Consider the following 13,803-nt stretch of genomic DNA (forward strand, 5'->3'; position numbering starts at 1 on the left):
ATGCAGAGAGGGTATTGTCAACCTAATTGTGGTTCAGTGTGTGCACCAGGGCTGGATCCATACAGAATATCGCCTGGGCAGCCCATGGGCTAAGGCTGGAGGACTTTGACTAAAACTCATTTCCATATCAAACCCAATTTAGATGAAACGTCTTGGTTGAAAAAAAAATAACAGTGCATCAATAGCCCCTTGATTAGATTTTCATCTCTCAAGCAGACAAATATGAATATTTATCACCGTGAATGCAGATTTTTCTCTTTCTATTGCTCTGATCTTGAATATTATCCATTACTAATTTTTATGAAAATTTGGGCAACATAATGTTTTCACATAAACTGACAGTTCTTGAGATAACCCCTGGTATTGTCTGGTTGAAAGTGACAGCTTCCGCTCATTCATGTGTTAACGAGGGATTAAATATTGTTTTTCATTCCCATAATCTAAGATGGACTGGAAATTAAAAATTGAACATTGTATATTAGCAGGGCTTTGAGGACCAGAATTTGTTTGCATTCACTTAGGGAAGATCTGGAAATTAGCAGCTTAATAATCAGCTCCTCTTATGTTGCTGCCGAAGGCGTCCTCATAAAGCACTGCTGACATTTCTCAAATAAATTCATTACTCTACCTGCAACACCCAAATGAAAAGGCCTCCAATAGACCACAAGGAACAGACAACCGTTGTTCCAAAAAGTAAAATCGCAACACGATTTTTAGTGCCTTTATGTCTCCACCAGGGCAAGATGACTGCTCCAGGGGGTGTCCTGGTCTACATCACGGCCATCCCATCAGTGGGAGGCAGGAATATCATCACATGTCTCCATTACACATTGCCCAAGAAGGGACCTGTTCACATATTGCTACCCATCCCTGCTCCTGGAAGGTGCTCTTTACAACAATACAATGACACTAGCAGCACACCTCACCTGCTGGCTTTGTGATATAGCTTTTCTCTTGCTGTTATGGATGGTCATGGTGGAAATGTGAATTTGATGGGACTTGTGATTAAAAAAATATCATCATAATTTAAAAACACACACTAAATTTCATTGATTCATCACCAACCCACCCACATATTTATCCATCCATTCTATCATCCTTCTACCTATCCAAGATCTAATCCATCCATTGGTCTAGCTATCCATTTATCTACTAACTCATCTAATCCCTTACCTATCTACCTATCCATCCATTCACTCACCTACCCACCCAACCGCTTATCTATTTACTTATTTATCCATCCATCCACTGACCCATTCATCAACCGTATCTACCCCTGTGTTCACCTACCCACTCATCTATTCACCCATCAACCAGCCATTCACCTGTCGGTCTACACGTTCATGTATCAATGTGTCTACTCACCTACCCATCTGTCCACCACCCCTTATCTCCCCATCTACCTGCTGAAATATTCACACACCTATTCGTCCATCTACATGTACCTATCCCCACCCACATATATACTCATCCTACTCACCCCAAATCATCTATTCATCTACTAACTAATCCACCAGTCTACTTAACTACTCATCTATTTAACTACTCATCCATCTCTCTACCTACCTACCCATCTGTGGTAGTTGGAATATCTATGGCCCCTATAGACCTGTGTGTTTGAATGCTTGGTCCATAGGGGGTGGCAATATTAGGAGGTGTGGCCTTGTTAGTGGAAGTGTGTCACTGTGGAGGTGGACCTTGAGGTCTTATATACCCTCAAGTTATGCCCAGTGTGGTACATATCTCTTTCTGCTGACTGTGGATCAAGATGCACAGTACTTGGCTACTTCTACAGTGCCATGTGCATCTGAGTACTGACATGCTTCCTAAACTGTATGTCAACCCTAATGAAATGAAATGTTTTCCTTTATTTAAGAGTTGCCTTTATCATGGTGTCTCTTCACAGCAATAAAACCCTAACTAGCACACAATCTATCCATCCATCCATTCACTCACCTATCCTCCCTGATTTCCTTGGTAATATTTCTTGTGTTTTAATTTGTTCTTTTTATATAGTAGAGGAAAAGACAGAGGCATATGTCTCAGAAGTTAACTTTCCCAAGCACTATTTTTTGGAAGTACTGGATTAAAGACATTACTAGGTTACATGTGACTGTGGTCAGTATGATGACTGAATTATGTTCCTCCAAAACCTGATTGTGATTCTGACCTGAAGGCATTACAGAGTGTAGCTGTATTTTGGAGAGACGGTCTTCTTGAGGGAGTTAGGGTAAAATGGGGCAGGCTCTTATTAATGGGACTGGTGTACTTATAAGAAGATATTAGGACTCTTATAAAGGAATTACCATTAGAGGACATGGGGATGACGTTATCTCTAAGCAAAGAGAGAGTCCTCAGGGAACTTGTAGGAACCTCTGTGCCTCGATTTTAGATATCAGCCTCTAGAGTTAGGCAAGGGTGAGTCTCTGTTGCTTAGGCCACCTTCTATGTACAGGGCTGAAACTGTCATCAGTTATACCTGTTGTTGGTAAGACGGACGAGAAAAATACTAAAATAATTCACTCACAGACTTCTGATAGTTTCAAGTAAATCTGAGAAGCACATAATTTCAATTAATTAATATTTAAAAATTTTATCAGCTTATAAAGATTTGGGATTTATTTTGGTATCTTCAAAGAAAATTTCTGTTGTTTCCCCTCTGCTTCCTTATTTCTCTCCCTCCCTCTTCTCTCCCCTTCCTATTCTTATAACTTTCTTTATATTTTATCGTATTTTTTCATAGGTACCCTGATGGTGAACCTTTACAATGTTTAGAGTCACTGGGACAGATGGTTAGGTCCGTAACAGGTGTATTTTGTTAAAGAATGACAAATTGGAGAGATGAGACCCAACCTGTGTTCAGAGCCACTTAAGAAACTTGAGCATATCATATTCACATGAGAGAAAGGTTCAACTGTAAGCTAACCAGACACTGATACTGTCATTTCTAGACAGGACTGGGGCATCTCTGACTCCTGAGTACTACGGGTTGATTAATAGGACTGGAGCATCTCAATCAGTCTTCAATCCTAACACCTAAACTTATGTGAAACCAAGACCTTGGCAGATGTAGTCACATTACAATAAAGTCATACAGGGTAGGCTATACCATAAATCCTACATAGAATCTTCTTCATGAGAAAGGTCACAGATACTCAGATACCCACACAGCAATATAGGGAGGCAGAGCTTGGAGATACACACCCACAAGCTAAGGAGTGCTGTATTAATTACTTTTCTCATAGCTTTTACACAATGCTCAATGTAAACCACCTAAAGAGGGAGGAGCTTCATTCGGCTTACAGTTTCTAGAAGGTCAGGTAATGGTCATAGGCTTCCTGCTAGTCCTGGAGTAAGACTGGACATCAAAGGCTGCTCTTCACTTAATGAAGTAGAGGAAAGAGCCAGTTATTCTTATTTCCTCCTACCAGGCCCCACCTTTCACAGTTCCAGCTCTTCTCAATACTCTATTCAGATTTGACTTTATCCATTGATCAATCATCCATTGATTAGGTCACAGCCCTCATGATCTAAGCCCCTCTGAAAACACCCTCATCACCACACTGAGAGGCACCTTACAAATCTCCTAGGAGCCTTCAGTCTATTCAGTGTGGATATCAAGGTTAACTACTACAAGGGGATCGTGAGAATGCAAATTACACAAAGTGGCTTCTCCCTGGAGACTTCAGAGGAAGATGGGCCCCCCTACACTTAAATTCTAGCTTCTAAGACTGTGGGAGCAGCTTTCTGCTGAGTGACTCCACCTAGGTTGTGGTATTTGGTTTAGCATCCCTGGGAACCTGATACTCAAGAAAACAGTGCTATGTTGCTGGGAGAAGCCAGGCAGCAGTTCCTGGGTCAGACTGACCTTCAGTTGTAGGAGACCCTGGAAACAGGCAAGCAGAGCCATGATAGAGAAGAACGAGACAGGAGAGCAATTTGCAAGAACACATGGAATATCAAGGTTTACTAATAAGTTCCCAACTTCTATAAATAAGAGGGTAGAGTCTGTTGGAATGAAAGTCCAGGAGGCTGACATGAGTGGACACACTGGGTCCCTGGGTGTCCTAGTAAAAGCAGTATAGAGGGACAGGTCCTGCTATAGTGTGAAGCTTTCTTGTCTTTATTTTCTAATCACAGTGAGGCAAGTCAGGGCTTTTTCGATGCCATCTAGACTGTGTTCCTCTTGGCAGGCCATACCTGGATTCATGTGTATGTATGGTTAATGAAGTGTCTGTCTGTGCTAGGGGATGAGGTAGCAATGACATGCTAGACCAAGGTCCTAGATGACTTCTGTGTGCAGTGGCTTTCAATGACACCTGCTGACAAGGAGCATAAGTATAGCAGTCGTGGTGGAATATTTAGGTAGGCACACATCTACCTGTCTGTTGGAGAGCACTTACCAGTTTACATGTGGACCCTCAAGTGGGCATACCCCCATACCTTATAGGATAATATAGTCTCTTTACCAACATGCAGTAGGTAGGTGATATGAGTAGGTGATTTGGGTCAGCATGCATTCCTTTGGCTTCCCAGGTAGAAGCATCACAGGAGACTTCCAGAGCAGACTGAGTGCTTGCCATCTCTCCAGAACTCAGTTTGCTAAGTGAAAGTCACCTTCTGCTCTCAAGCTCACAGGCTCTATGAACTCACAGGAGCCAGGAACCATCCTGCACATGAAGACATCAGCCAGGGTGGCCCCTCTGCTTCTCAAGGGGAGAAAGGCAAAAGATGTCACCCCTGGGCCCAGTAGACAGTAAGTCATGTCACTGCAGCTTAAATATACATTATGTAATTTTTTTAATAAAACATATGAAAATGTTAGGAAAGAGTGAGGAGCAGGGGTAGCCACCATCAGATGCAACTTACTTCATTTTACGTGACTATTTACCTTGATATCGAGTAAAATATTGAATTTGTTACTATGGCAACTGCCACATCCTATAGTTGCTCTCTGCCTCTGAGTCACAGGGAAGCATGAAAGACCCATGTGAGCTTGGTGCTCTCTGCGGTGGTGGTTCAGGAGAGAAAGGTATTCACGGTAAGCTTATATTTGATCATGCAGCAAGTGCAGTTATTTACATGGGACACATGCTGGTGTGGTTTTCTTTAACATGTAGAGCAGCGGAGGCTGGAGGTGAAGAGATGCAAGCCTCTGGTCTGTGAAGTCAGAGCTGAATATCTGTTCCCCGAGCCCAGGTATGGATGGGCTGCTGGGAATCTCAACTTTTGTCTGCTCTGCTCACTACTCATGAGGGCTGTGGAGGGGTTGAACATTGGAAAAGCGAGATGGGGCCCCAGATATTTAATGCAATTTCATGCAGATTTTCCTTTTCAAACACAAATTAGGAGTCCTGACAAGTCAACAGTCTTTTCTCAGGCCTGTGCACTTTTGCATTTAAGAGAAAAAAAATCCGTTTCCTTTGTCAAGAAATGCAGATTAGAATAAAATGAGGTGAATGTGCATGGAATGCCAATGAGGGTCCTGCAGGAACAAAACAAGAGCACCCTATTCCCTACCCCAAGGGCAGCTCTGGCTCCTTCCCTGTCCACCTTGGGGACCCTCAGTGGGGAGTAGAAGGGACTTCTGGTGGCCTGGGAAATGCCTGTGGAACATGCGGTTTCTCCACGTTCTCAGAGGGCCTGTGACTCCTAGGGCATAGCACACTACACTATGATCATAGCAAGCTTGTTCTCAGACTACCAGTGGGCTAATGGCTGTGTGTGTGTGTGTGTGTGTGTGTGTGTGTGTGTGTGTGTGTGTGTCTGTGATGTAAGCACACATTCTCTCTTCTCTGTGGGGATTCCTGGCATATGTGATCAGACACGGCTACAACAACATCTGGAACCCACGCCCCTCATACCTCATCCTCTCTTGGACACATGCTACTCCCTTGGTTCTTCTGAATACCTACAGGCAGGTTGAGCTGCTCATGGTAGAGAAGAGAGCTTGTTAGAGCTACAGTGAAGATGGCCACCCAAGGAAAAGCAGCAATTCTATTGCCCAGAAATGACACCTGAGAGTTTGGCTTATAGAGTCAAAATGAACCAAAGGAGCAAGAAGGGCGCTGTGGACCTGTGACCACAGTGGCATCGCTGACAGCCGCACAGGACATTGCCAAATCCCTGTCACTCAGCCATACCACACTCCAGATGGGAACCACAGCACCCACTTCCCAGGGTTACTCTGATCGTCACAGCACACAAGCAGCCAAGAGGACTAGTTGAAGGTCATGGACACTGGATCCGAGCCTGGAACCCAGCAAAGCCAGATCGCGCTGTCCTCACACATATCCAAGACCCCAGGCTTGCAGAATCCCCTCCCTCTATTTACAGGTTCACTGACAACGCTGATCTCCTCCATGCAACCAGCTGTGTGAAGGGTTTTCCCAGAGTTCCTCCCACATCAGGATGTAGGAGCACCCACTTCACCACAGGCCTGTCCTGCCTCTTCCAATGACTCCAAATACTTATCCTCCTTGACATCTATCTAGGTGTAGCCTTCACTGAAGGCCAGGGATGGTTTGCATTGCTTACTGTGCTCTGCCCAGGAACAACACACCCTGTGTTATGGACACAGATATGTGATGTTTAAGGATACCAGTGTCATAGTAGTCACAGAGTCAGTGGTGAGCCAACTAACTTTACCATCTCCAGGGCTGCCGGTTTACATTGGTGTGGATGTGTGGTCACTTACTACAGTTGTATGCTATCTTTATTTAGATGGTACAGTGTGATACTAATGACTCAGAGATGCTCATACAGGACACACAGTGTAAATCTCCTGTTTTTACTGATGCCCTACAATTACATACACGGATCCAAGGGGGAGCCTGCTCAGTGAGGGTTATGTAGGGATTCTCTGATCCAGTTTGCAGCATCTTGAATCTACAGTGATTTCAAAGGAATAAACCAACAGATACTAAAGAACAAACTTACAACCCCCAACCTCACCCCAGGAGGTCTGATCTGTGTGCAGCAAAGTGTCTGCACGTGTATACATGGCAGCCTTAAAGGGACCAATGTGTCTGCACACGTGTGTGCGACTGCCTTGAAGGCACCTATGTGTCTGCATGTGTCTGCACATGTGTGTACAGCTGCCTTAAAGGCACCAATGTGTCTGCATATGTATGTACGGCTGCCTTAAAGGTACCAGTGTGTGCACATGTGTGTATGCCTTTCTTAAAGGGATCAGTGTGTGCACATGTGTGTATGCCTTTCTTAAAGGGACCAGTGTGTTCCTTAGAGGGAGCAATGTATATGTACATGTGTGCACAGGCAGAGATCTCTTACTGATTTCAAGGAAATCACAGAATTCTCCTGATTTCTCACACTATAATTATTTACCTTCCTACAGTTTTATATTTTAAGTCTCCCCCTCCTTCCTTCCAACTCTTTCTTCTTTCATAAAGCTTTTTATTCCTTTCATTTCTCTGTTTGGTAAGCGGACTCCTTATATAAATGCTGCAAGTCCAAACTCTAAATCAAAGGATCAGGCTTTATGTTTTTGGCACAGAGGGTCCTGATGCACGATGGCTCTGCCATTTGCTTTGGCCCAAATATTCTTTCGGGAGCCAAGCTCTTCCTAGCCATGTAGAGCCATTGGGCTGGACATGTTTGTTTGCTTACTCATTTATTGTATGTGTGCGTGTACATGCATGGGCACATGCCATGATACATATATGGAGGTTTGAGGACAACCTGTGGGAGACAGCTGTCTATCCCACCACGTAGGACCCAGGGACTAAATTCAGATCAGCATGTTTGGCAGCAACTGGCTTTATCCACTGAGCCTTCTCGATAGCCCTGGGCTGGGATTTTGATGAGAGAGGTTTAGTTACAACACCTGTTTCAACAGTGTATGCTATGGTGGGATTTGGGGGAGAAAATGAGGCTGTTTCCCCCATATTCCTTCCTCACATCTCTTGCTTTTCACTTGCAACCATGGATCCCCATACAGCGTCTCAACTAGGGTGCGCTTCAGGAGAGCCATGGTAGTTTGTGGGGCAGAAGAACCAGCTCATTGGCTTCTAATGGACATATTTGTAAGCATACAGTCCCTTTCTTTGAATTAAATTCTTCCCCAAAGCTATAAGTAGCAGAAGTAGCAAAAGCACAAGGCTGGTTACAGGGCTTTGTATGCTGTGAGCTTGCACAGGCAAACCCCGTTGATCCTTGGAAAAAGTCTGGAAACTCTTTGGAGAGGTTCCTGAGAACCCACATCTGGCCTCGGCCATTCTACTGGGTGGGAGGCCTCTCTCCAGCAGGGGGAGTTCGGTTCCACCAGAGTAGCTCTTGCCCCTCTACAAGCACTGCTCTGGACTCCTTCCTCCCTGCTGTGGTCTTTAAAGCCACCATGGTGATGCTGGGCCAGGTCGTCTGTTCTGTCTGCCTTAAAGGTTGGGCAGATAAGCTTCAAAGCTGTTTATGGCTAGCATCAGAACTAGAAGCAGCCCCACTCCATAATAAGGGGAACCCATGCTTGGTGGAAATTATCTAGGCTGGCTTCTCAGCACATTCTGAGCTTTTCTATAGGGCAATTATAATTGTCCTCTGGAGGAAACACTGTTTCATTAATGTGACTAAAATGTGAAAAGTTTTCAAGGTGTCAGAAATTAGATTTTGAAATACATCAAAATACCACCCATCTATTCGGGATGTGTGCGTGTGTGCACCACAATCTCCTCATCTCCTTTAAATTTTGTTTTGAGATATTTCTATTTGGCTTAAAAGGTTTTAATTCTGCTATCTGTCATCACACGTGTGAATTACAAGTGCCTGGAGCAGATCTGTAAATGCCGCTAGATTTCTAGCAATCACACTCTGCTTTACGTTCCAGAGTCAGGAATTAGAAGAATTAGAAATACGCTTTAAAAAAAAAAAAATCATCAAAACCAGGCTAGCTGGATGAGAGAGTTAAAATTAGGAAAAAAGATACGATTAGGTTTCTAAAAATTTTCTCAGCTTGAACCCTTTCCTCCCATTTTGCTACTGTAAATGTTCTCCGCCTGTCGGAGCTGCTTCCAGCCTAGAACTGGCAAGAGATATTCCAAGGAAACATGTGGAGAGCTGGGCTCGAGGCCATGGCAGTGATACCAGCCAACGCTAAAGGTTCAAGAGGCACCGGCTGTCAAAGTGGCTGCTGATTGAAGCAAGGGATTATAAAATAGATATTTGGAATAAGAGGCTATCTCCAGGAAGCAGCATGGCAGCGGGCTGTGTGCCTCTGAGGGCTGCTGGCTTAAATCTCAGGAGTAAAAGTAACTAGCATGGCAGAAAGGTGAGGCTGAAGTCAATGAGGAGATTCCTCCTGCTAACTCTGTCCTGGCATTTTATATCTGCTATCTCAGAAAACCTGCACACGGTAGACTGATGCTACAGTAGAGGATATGGAGCCATGAGGTAGACTGTCTACCCTGATGTAGGCTGAGGTAGGCACTAATTACCTGTGTGGTAGCATAGAACATGGAACCACAAGGTAAGAAGAAAGACTACTCAGAAGCCATCACTGCAGAATGGAAGCGAATACTTAGGGTGGTAAATGCACAGGCAACCGGAGAGAAAGCCTGGATTCCTTGGTAGAAGGAAAGTGTTGGAGGCTAGAGCCTGTGGGGTAGAGTAGGGTGTGTCATTAGGAGAATGAGAACACAGCTGTTCAACCCCTCCGCTCTTGTATGAGCAGCTGCATTCTGAGCAGGCCACTGTAGAGCAGCTCTTCAGGCTCAGGGTGGGGTATGAGAGTGTGGGTCTTATGAAAGAAGCCAAGAAAAGCTTGGAAGGTGCTTGAGAACCAAGGCCTATCGTGATCAATGGGGTTGGCTCACTGTACATCCTTACTGCCCTGGAGCAGCTGGAGGGCATACTGCAATCAGGGATAGGGTATTCAGTGATCAAGCGCGTGAATCACACTGTGGTCTCCCGTGTGAAACAGGGCCTTATCACCTACCTGATGACCATTCCTGTGTGGCTTATACACTCAATACACAGTTTCTAAGTTTTCTGAAACTGGGCCACACCAATGAGTGCTGCCTGAATGTGGGTTGCTATCAATGGCTGGGTGCCACCATTTCTCCCCAAAGAAGAAACCGAACTGAAAACAGCCCAGCACATGAACTCTTCCCCAGCTAGAGACAGGCAGTAACATCTAAGTGCCCACTGTCCAGTCTCTACACCGCACTGTTCTCCCTGTCCAAGACATTTGGCTTCTTTCTTCCTTCCACTTCACTGGCTCTTAAAGAAACAGCAAATAATCAGAGTGTCTTCAGCTGTCACCTGCTCTGCTAATCCAGCATGTCCTCAAGAACACACAGAGAAGAGTGACATTTGTCAGGCTCTTAGAATGTCCTTTGAGAAGTTTCTATCAGTTATAGACTCTCACACTCTGCTGTCAATAACTAAGATGCCCCAGGCACTCAAGCCCTCTTAAGAGCTACCCGGAAGCCCAGGTCTCTGAGAACAGCCACCAATTAAGCAGTTCCTGGTTCCAGGAGCCATAGTCCTGGTTGCAGAATCAGAGCTTCCCCAAAGAAGCTTCGAGTCTCTAAGTGGCTAAGACTCAGCAAGGATAAACCAATGTATAGCAGGGAACACTTACAAATAAGCACTCCTTAATACTTAATTAACTTTAATGGCAAGTGCTATGAAATCTGAATTTCCAACACAAGAGCACAGATTGGCTTTGGTCCACGCTGATTTATGAGTGGCTACATGCAGCTCCCAGGAGGAACCTCAGCCACTGTTACACGTGCACTTCATTACACTGTCACTCAGTCAAGAGAGCAGCCACCAGCCAGCATGGAGAAGACATAGTGTCTGGTAGCATCGAGGCAATGGCTGGACACCAAAGAGTCTGACAGCATCGAGTCACTTCAAGGACAGATTCATAGCTCTGCGCCTTTGTTTAAACACACGTGTTTAAATAACAAAGGCACTGAATTCCCAAGGAAAGAATAATTTCCAGGATCTTACTCGTTTTCAGTAATTTAAGTATTTTACAACATCATCTTTCCTGGAGTTTCCTGTTTGGTTTGTGATAGATTTTTCTTGGGGAAGATACACAACTATGATTTCAAAGGCATCACACAAACAGTCACATTTGCCTACACCACTAGTCAGAATCTATAAACATTGGGAGGACCGATCTCCCACCAGCTGAGCCAGCAAGATGCTATTTGGTTTAACCACACAATGAACCAAACCTATAATCCTGCATTTCACCAGCCGGCCAGCACTGAGACTCTCGGCGTGAGGGCATCTCTTATGACGATACTCCTCAACCTACTCACCGGCCTGATTCCGCTTTGAAGGATTGTCAGTCCAGTAGCCTTCTCCAGTTGGTCTTTGTTGTCAACTGTGAGAAGAAAAAAATCAAAAGAAGGTCAGCACAGAGAAGGGTGGGGTATCTGAGAATGTTCTCTGCTGATAAACTCCCCCAAACAATTGCTTGGGCAACCTGACTTCATGGAGATGCTATGTTGAGCAACAGGTGGGAAATGAACATGCAGAACCCCACGTCCCACTCAGTAGCTGGTCTGCCTCAGCAAACCAGCCTTGTGTACTTTCTATATCACCTTAGAAGGCATGCCATGCTAGGCAATCTCCAGTCACTGAGGATTTGATGGGAAATTGTATGTAAACACACCCTGCAAACTGTAAGTTCTTATTTTAAAATTGTGTGATGTTATGTATATATGTACGTATATGCTCATTGAGAATTAACATTTTGTTACTAGCACCGAATGCACTTGGAAAAAGCTGCCTGTGTGCTTACATCACAGGAGCCAGGCCTTACTTCACTCCCTTTTAATCCATGTTCCCATCAGAAACATCCTACGATAGTTTTGTTCCAATAAAAGCTCTTCCTCATCGGTTTCCGACTTCATATGAGGAAGACCTTCAGAGAACAAATTCTATTTGATATCATGCCAGGAGGAATGAGCTCCAGAAACAATTAGCAGATGCAAATGAAGTCTTAGCCATTGCAATGACAGGCCAGTAGACGAAGCTGCCCCCACTTCCCAGAGAGGAAGTGTGTCACGAAGCAATTGACCTTGGCTTATGATTCAGTGGACATGTTCTTTTGGATAAATCTCCTGTCGTTTTGGAAATAAAAACCAGAAGAAATGAAAACCGAGAATTTTATTGAAAACCCCATGAATGGAGAGGACACTGTAATTGTGGTTAATACCCAATGAGATAGAAAGAAAGAGTCAGCTGTGATCACCTGCATGGATCTTGGCTAACAGAATTTCGTCTCTGAGAGGTATACAAACGATATCCCATTATAGCTCACCTGCCTTCTCTACCTCCAGGGACTTTTGTTGTCTTATAGAAAAAACTCCTCCTTTAACAAATGGACATTAGTTTGTACACATAACTGTACTGAAATACACATACTGTATTGAAAGAGTGAAGTGGACGTAAAGGAATCCAGGGTAGGGTTGGAGAGCTTTAGGACTTCAGACGGTGGGATGATATGGGGTGGAGGCAAGTGACCACACGGTTTTAGAACTCGGATGGTAAGAGCCAGTCCCTTCAGGCATAAAGTGATTGGTTTTCAAGTCTCTTGAACTGCCTGGTGGCTATTTGAAGTGGGTTCACAGCAACTTTAAATAGGCTGACTAAGGATCTAAAGATGGAATTTGTAAACACTCCAGTTCTTGCTAGAGAGCAGAGATTTCAGACTTAGATTTTTCATGGAAAGCAGCCAGCAAGGTCACATGACTAAGCTGAATAATCTAACCCATGGTCAGCTAGATCTTCCTAGAAGGCAGGTGAGTATCTTAGGGACTGGTGGGCGGCGTCTCTGTGGCTCCAGTGTCACCTTGGCATGGAAAGGTAGCACAGAGTTCTCTGGGTGGCTGCTTCAGGGAAAGTTTAGTTACAGAAGCAGCCCAGGCTGAAGAGACAATTCTTCTAAACTTCTAGAGGGAGCTAGCTGAAAGGCCACCCCTGGGAAGGCTTGTAAGGCTGCAAGAAGTGGACCACCATCAACTCTGAGTCCTGGAGACATTGTCCCGAGAAACCACAGATAAATGCTCTAGGTGTGAAAGCACCTCAGGAATTCTTCAGTTCGGCCAACCCAGAAATTTCTGTTTGATGTATATGCAAGTGTGGCTTTTGATAATGAAGTCTGAACAAGTTCAGTCAATAATATGAACAACCACAAGCAGTTACAAAGCACCTGTTATGGCTTGAATGGCAGCATGACCTCTCAGACTCTTACCCACTACTCTTCAGCAAAGCATTTTCAGTGCATGACCACATGTGTTTAGACTACAGGGCAGAGCTGCACAGCTCACCCATGGCTCTTCAGGGCAGAGACCCTGCTTTGCCATTCAGAGCCTGATACCTTTCTAACTGCCTGACAAGCACACAGCTATGCTTTGGGCATGCCTCTTACCCCGCTGGCTTTTATGAGTCTGACCAGTTCAAGGTCATTGACAGGAGGGTGAGATGTCATGTGACTTTGCAGGGTCTGCAAATGAAAGCTCATGACACAGGGTTTATCTAGATTTTTTTCTTGTACTTGGCATCTCTGGTGGAGTTCCCTTCTACCAGCATTTTGCCACTTCATGCCTTAAAAGCAAGGGTATTCCCAAGACACTTGCCATAAACCATGGAGTCAGTAACATTCATGTTTAGTAAGTGGTCCCCTATCCAGTCTCCATCAACCAATGACTCAGCTCTCAGTGCAGGGAGGATCTCCCATCCTGTAACCTTTAAGAAATTAAAAAAAAAGGTCTATTTTCAAATTTACCTTGAGCCAGTTTGGCTCAGCTATAGTTGAACAGAAAACACTGG

The 13,803-nt window shown here is 44.5% G+C and overlaps 1 protein-coding gene across 1 annotated transcript in view; it reads right to left on the minus strand.

The window, feature by feature from the left end:
• Positions 1-13,803, minus strand: part of Ptprn2 (protein tyrosine phosphatase receptor type N2) — a 732,192-nt gene that overhangs the window by 233,968 nt on the left and 484,421 nt on the right. The window contains exon 12 of the mRNA XM_028773201.1: positions 11,286-11,350. Within this exon, the coding sequence (XP_028629034.1) occupies positions 11,286-11,350 (65 nt within the window). The remainder of the gene's footprint in view (positions 1-11,285; positions 11,351-13,803) is intronic.

This window comes from Grammomys surdaster, unplaced genomic scaffold, assembly GCF_004785775.1.
Source record: "Grammomys surdaster isolate TR1022 unplaced genomic scaffold, NIH_TR_1.0 223, whole genome shotgun sequence".
Classification (NCBI taxonomy): Eukaryota; Metazoa; Chordata; class Mammalia; order Rodentia; family Muridae; genus Grammomys; species Grammomys surdaster.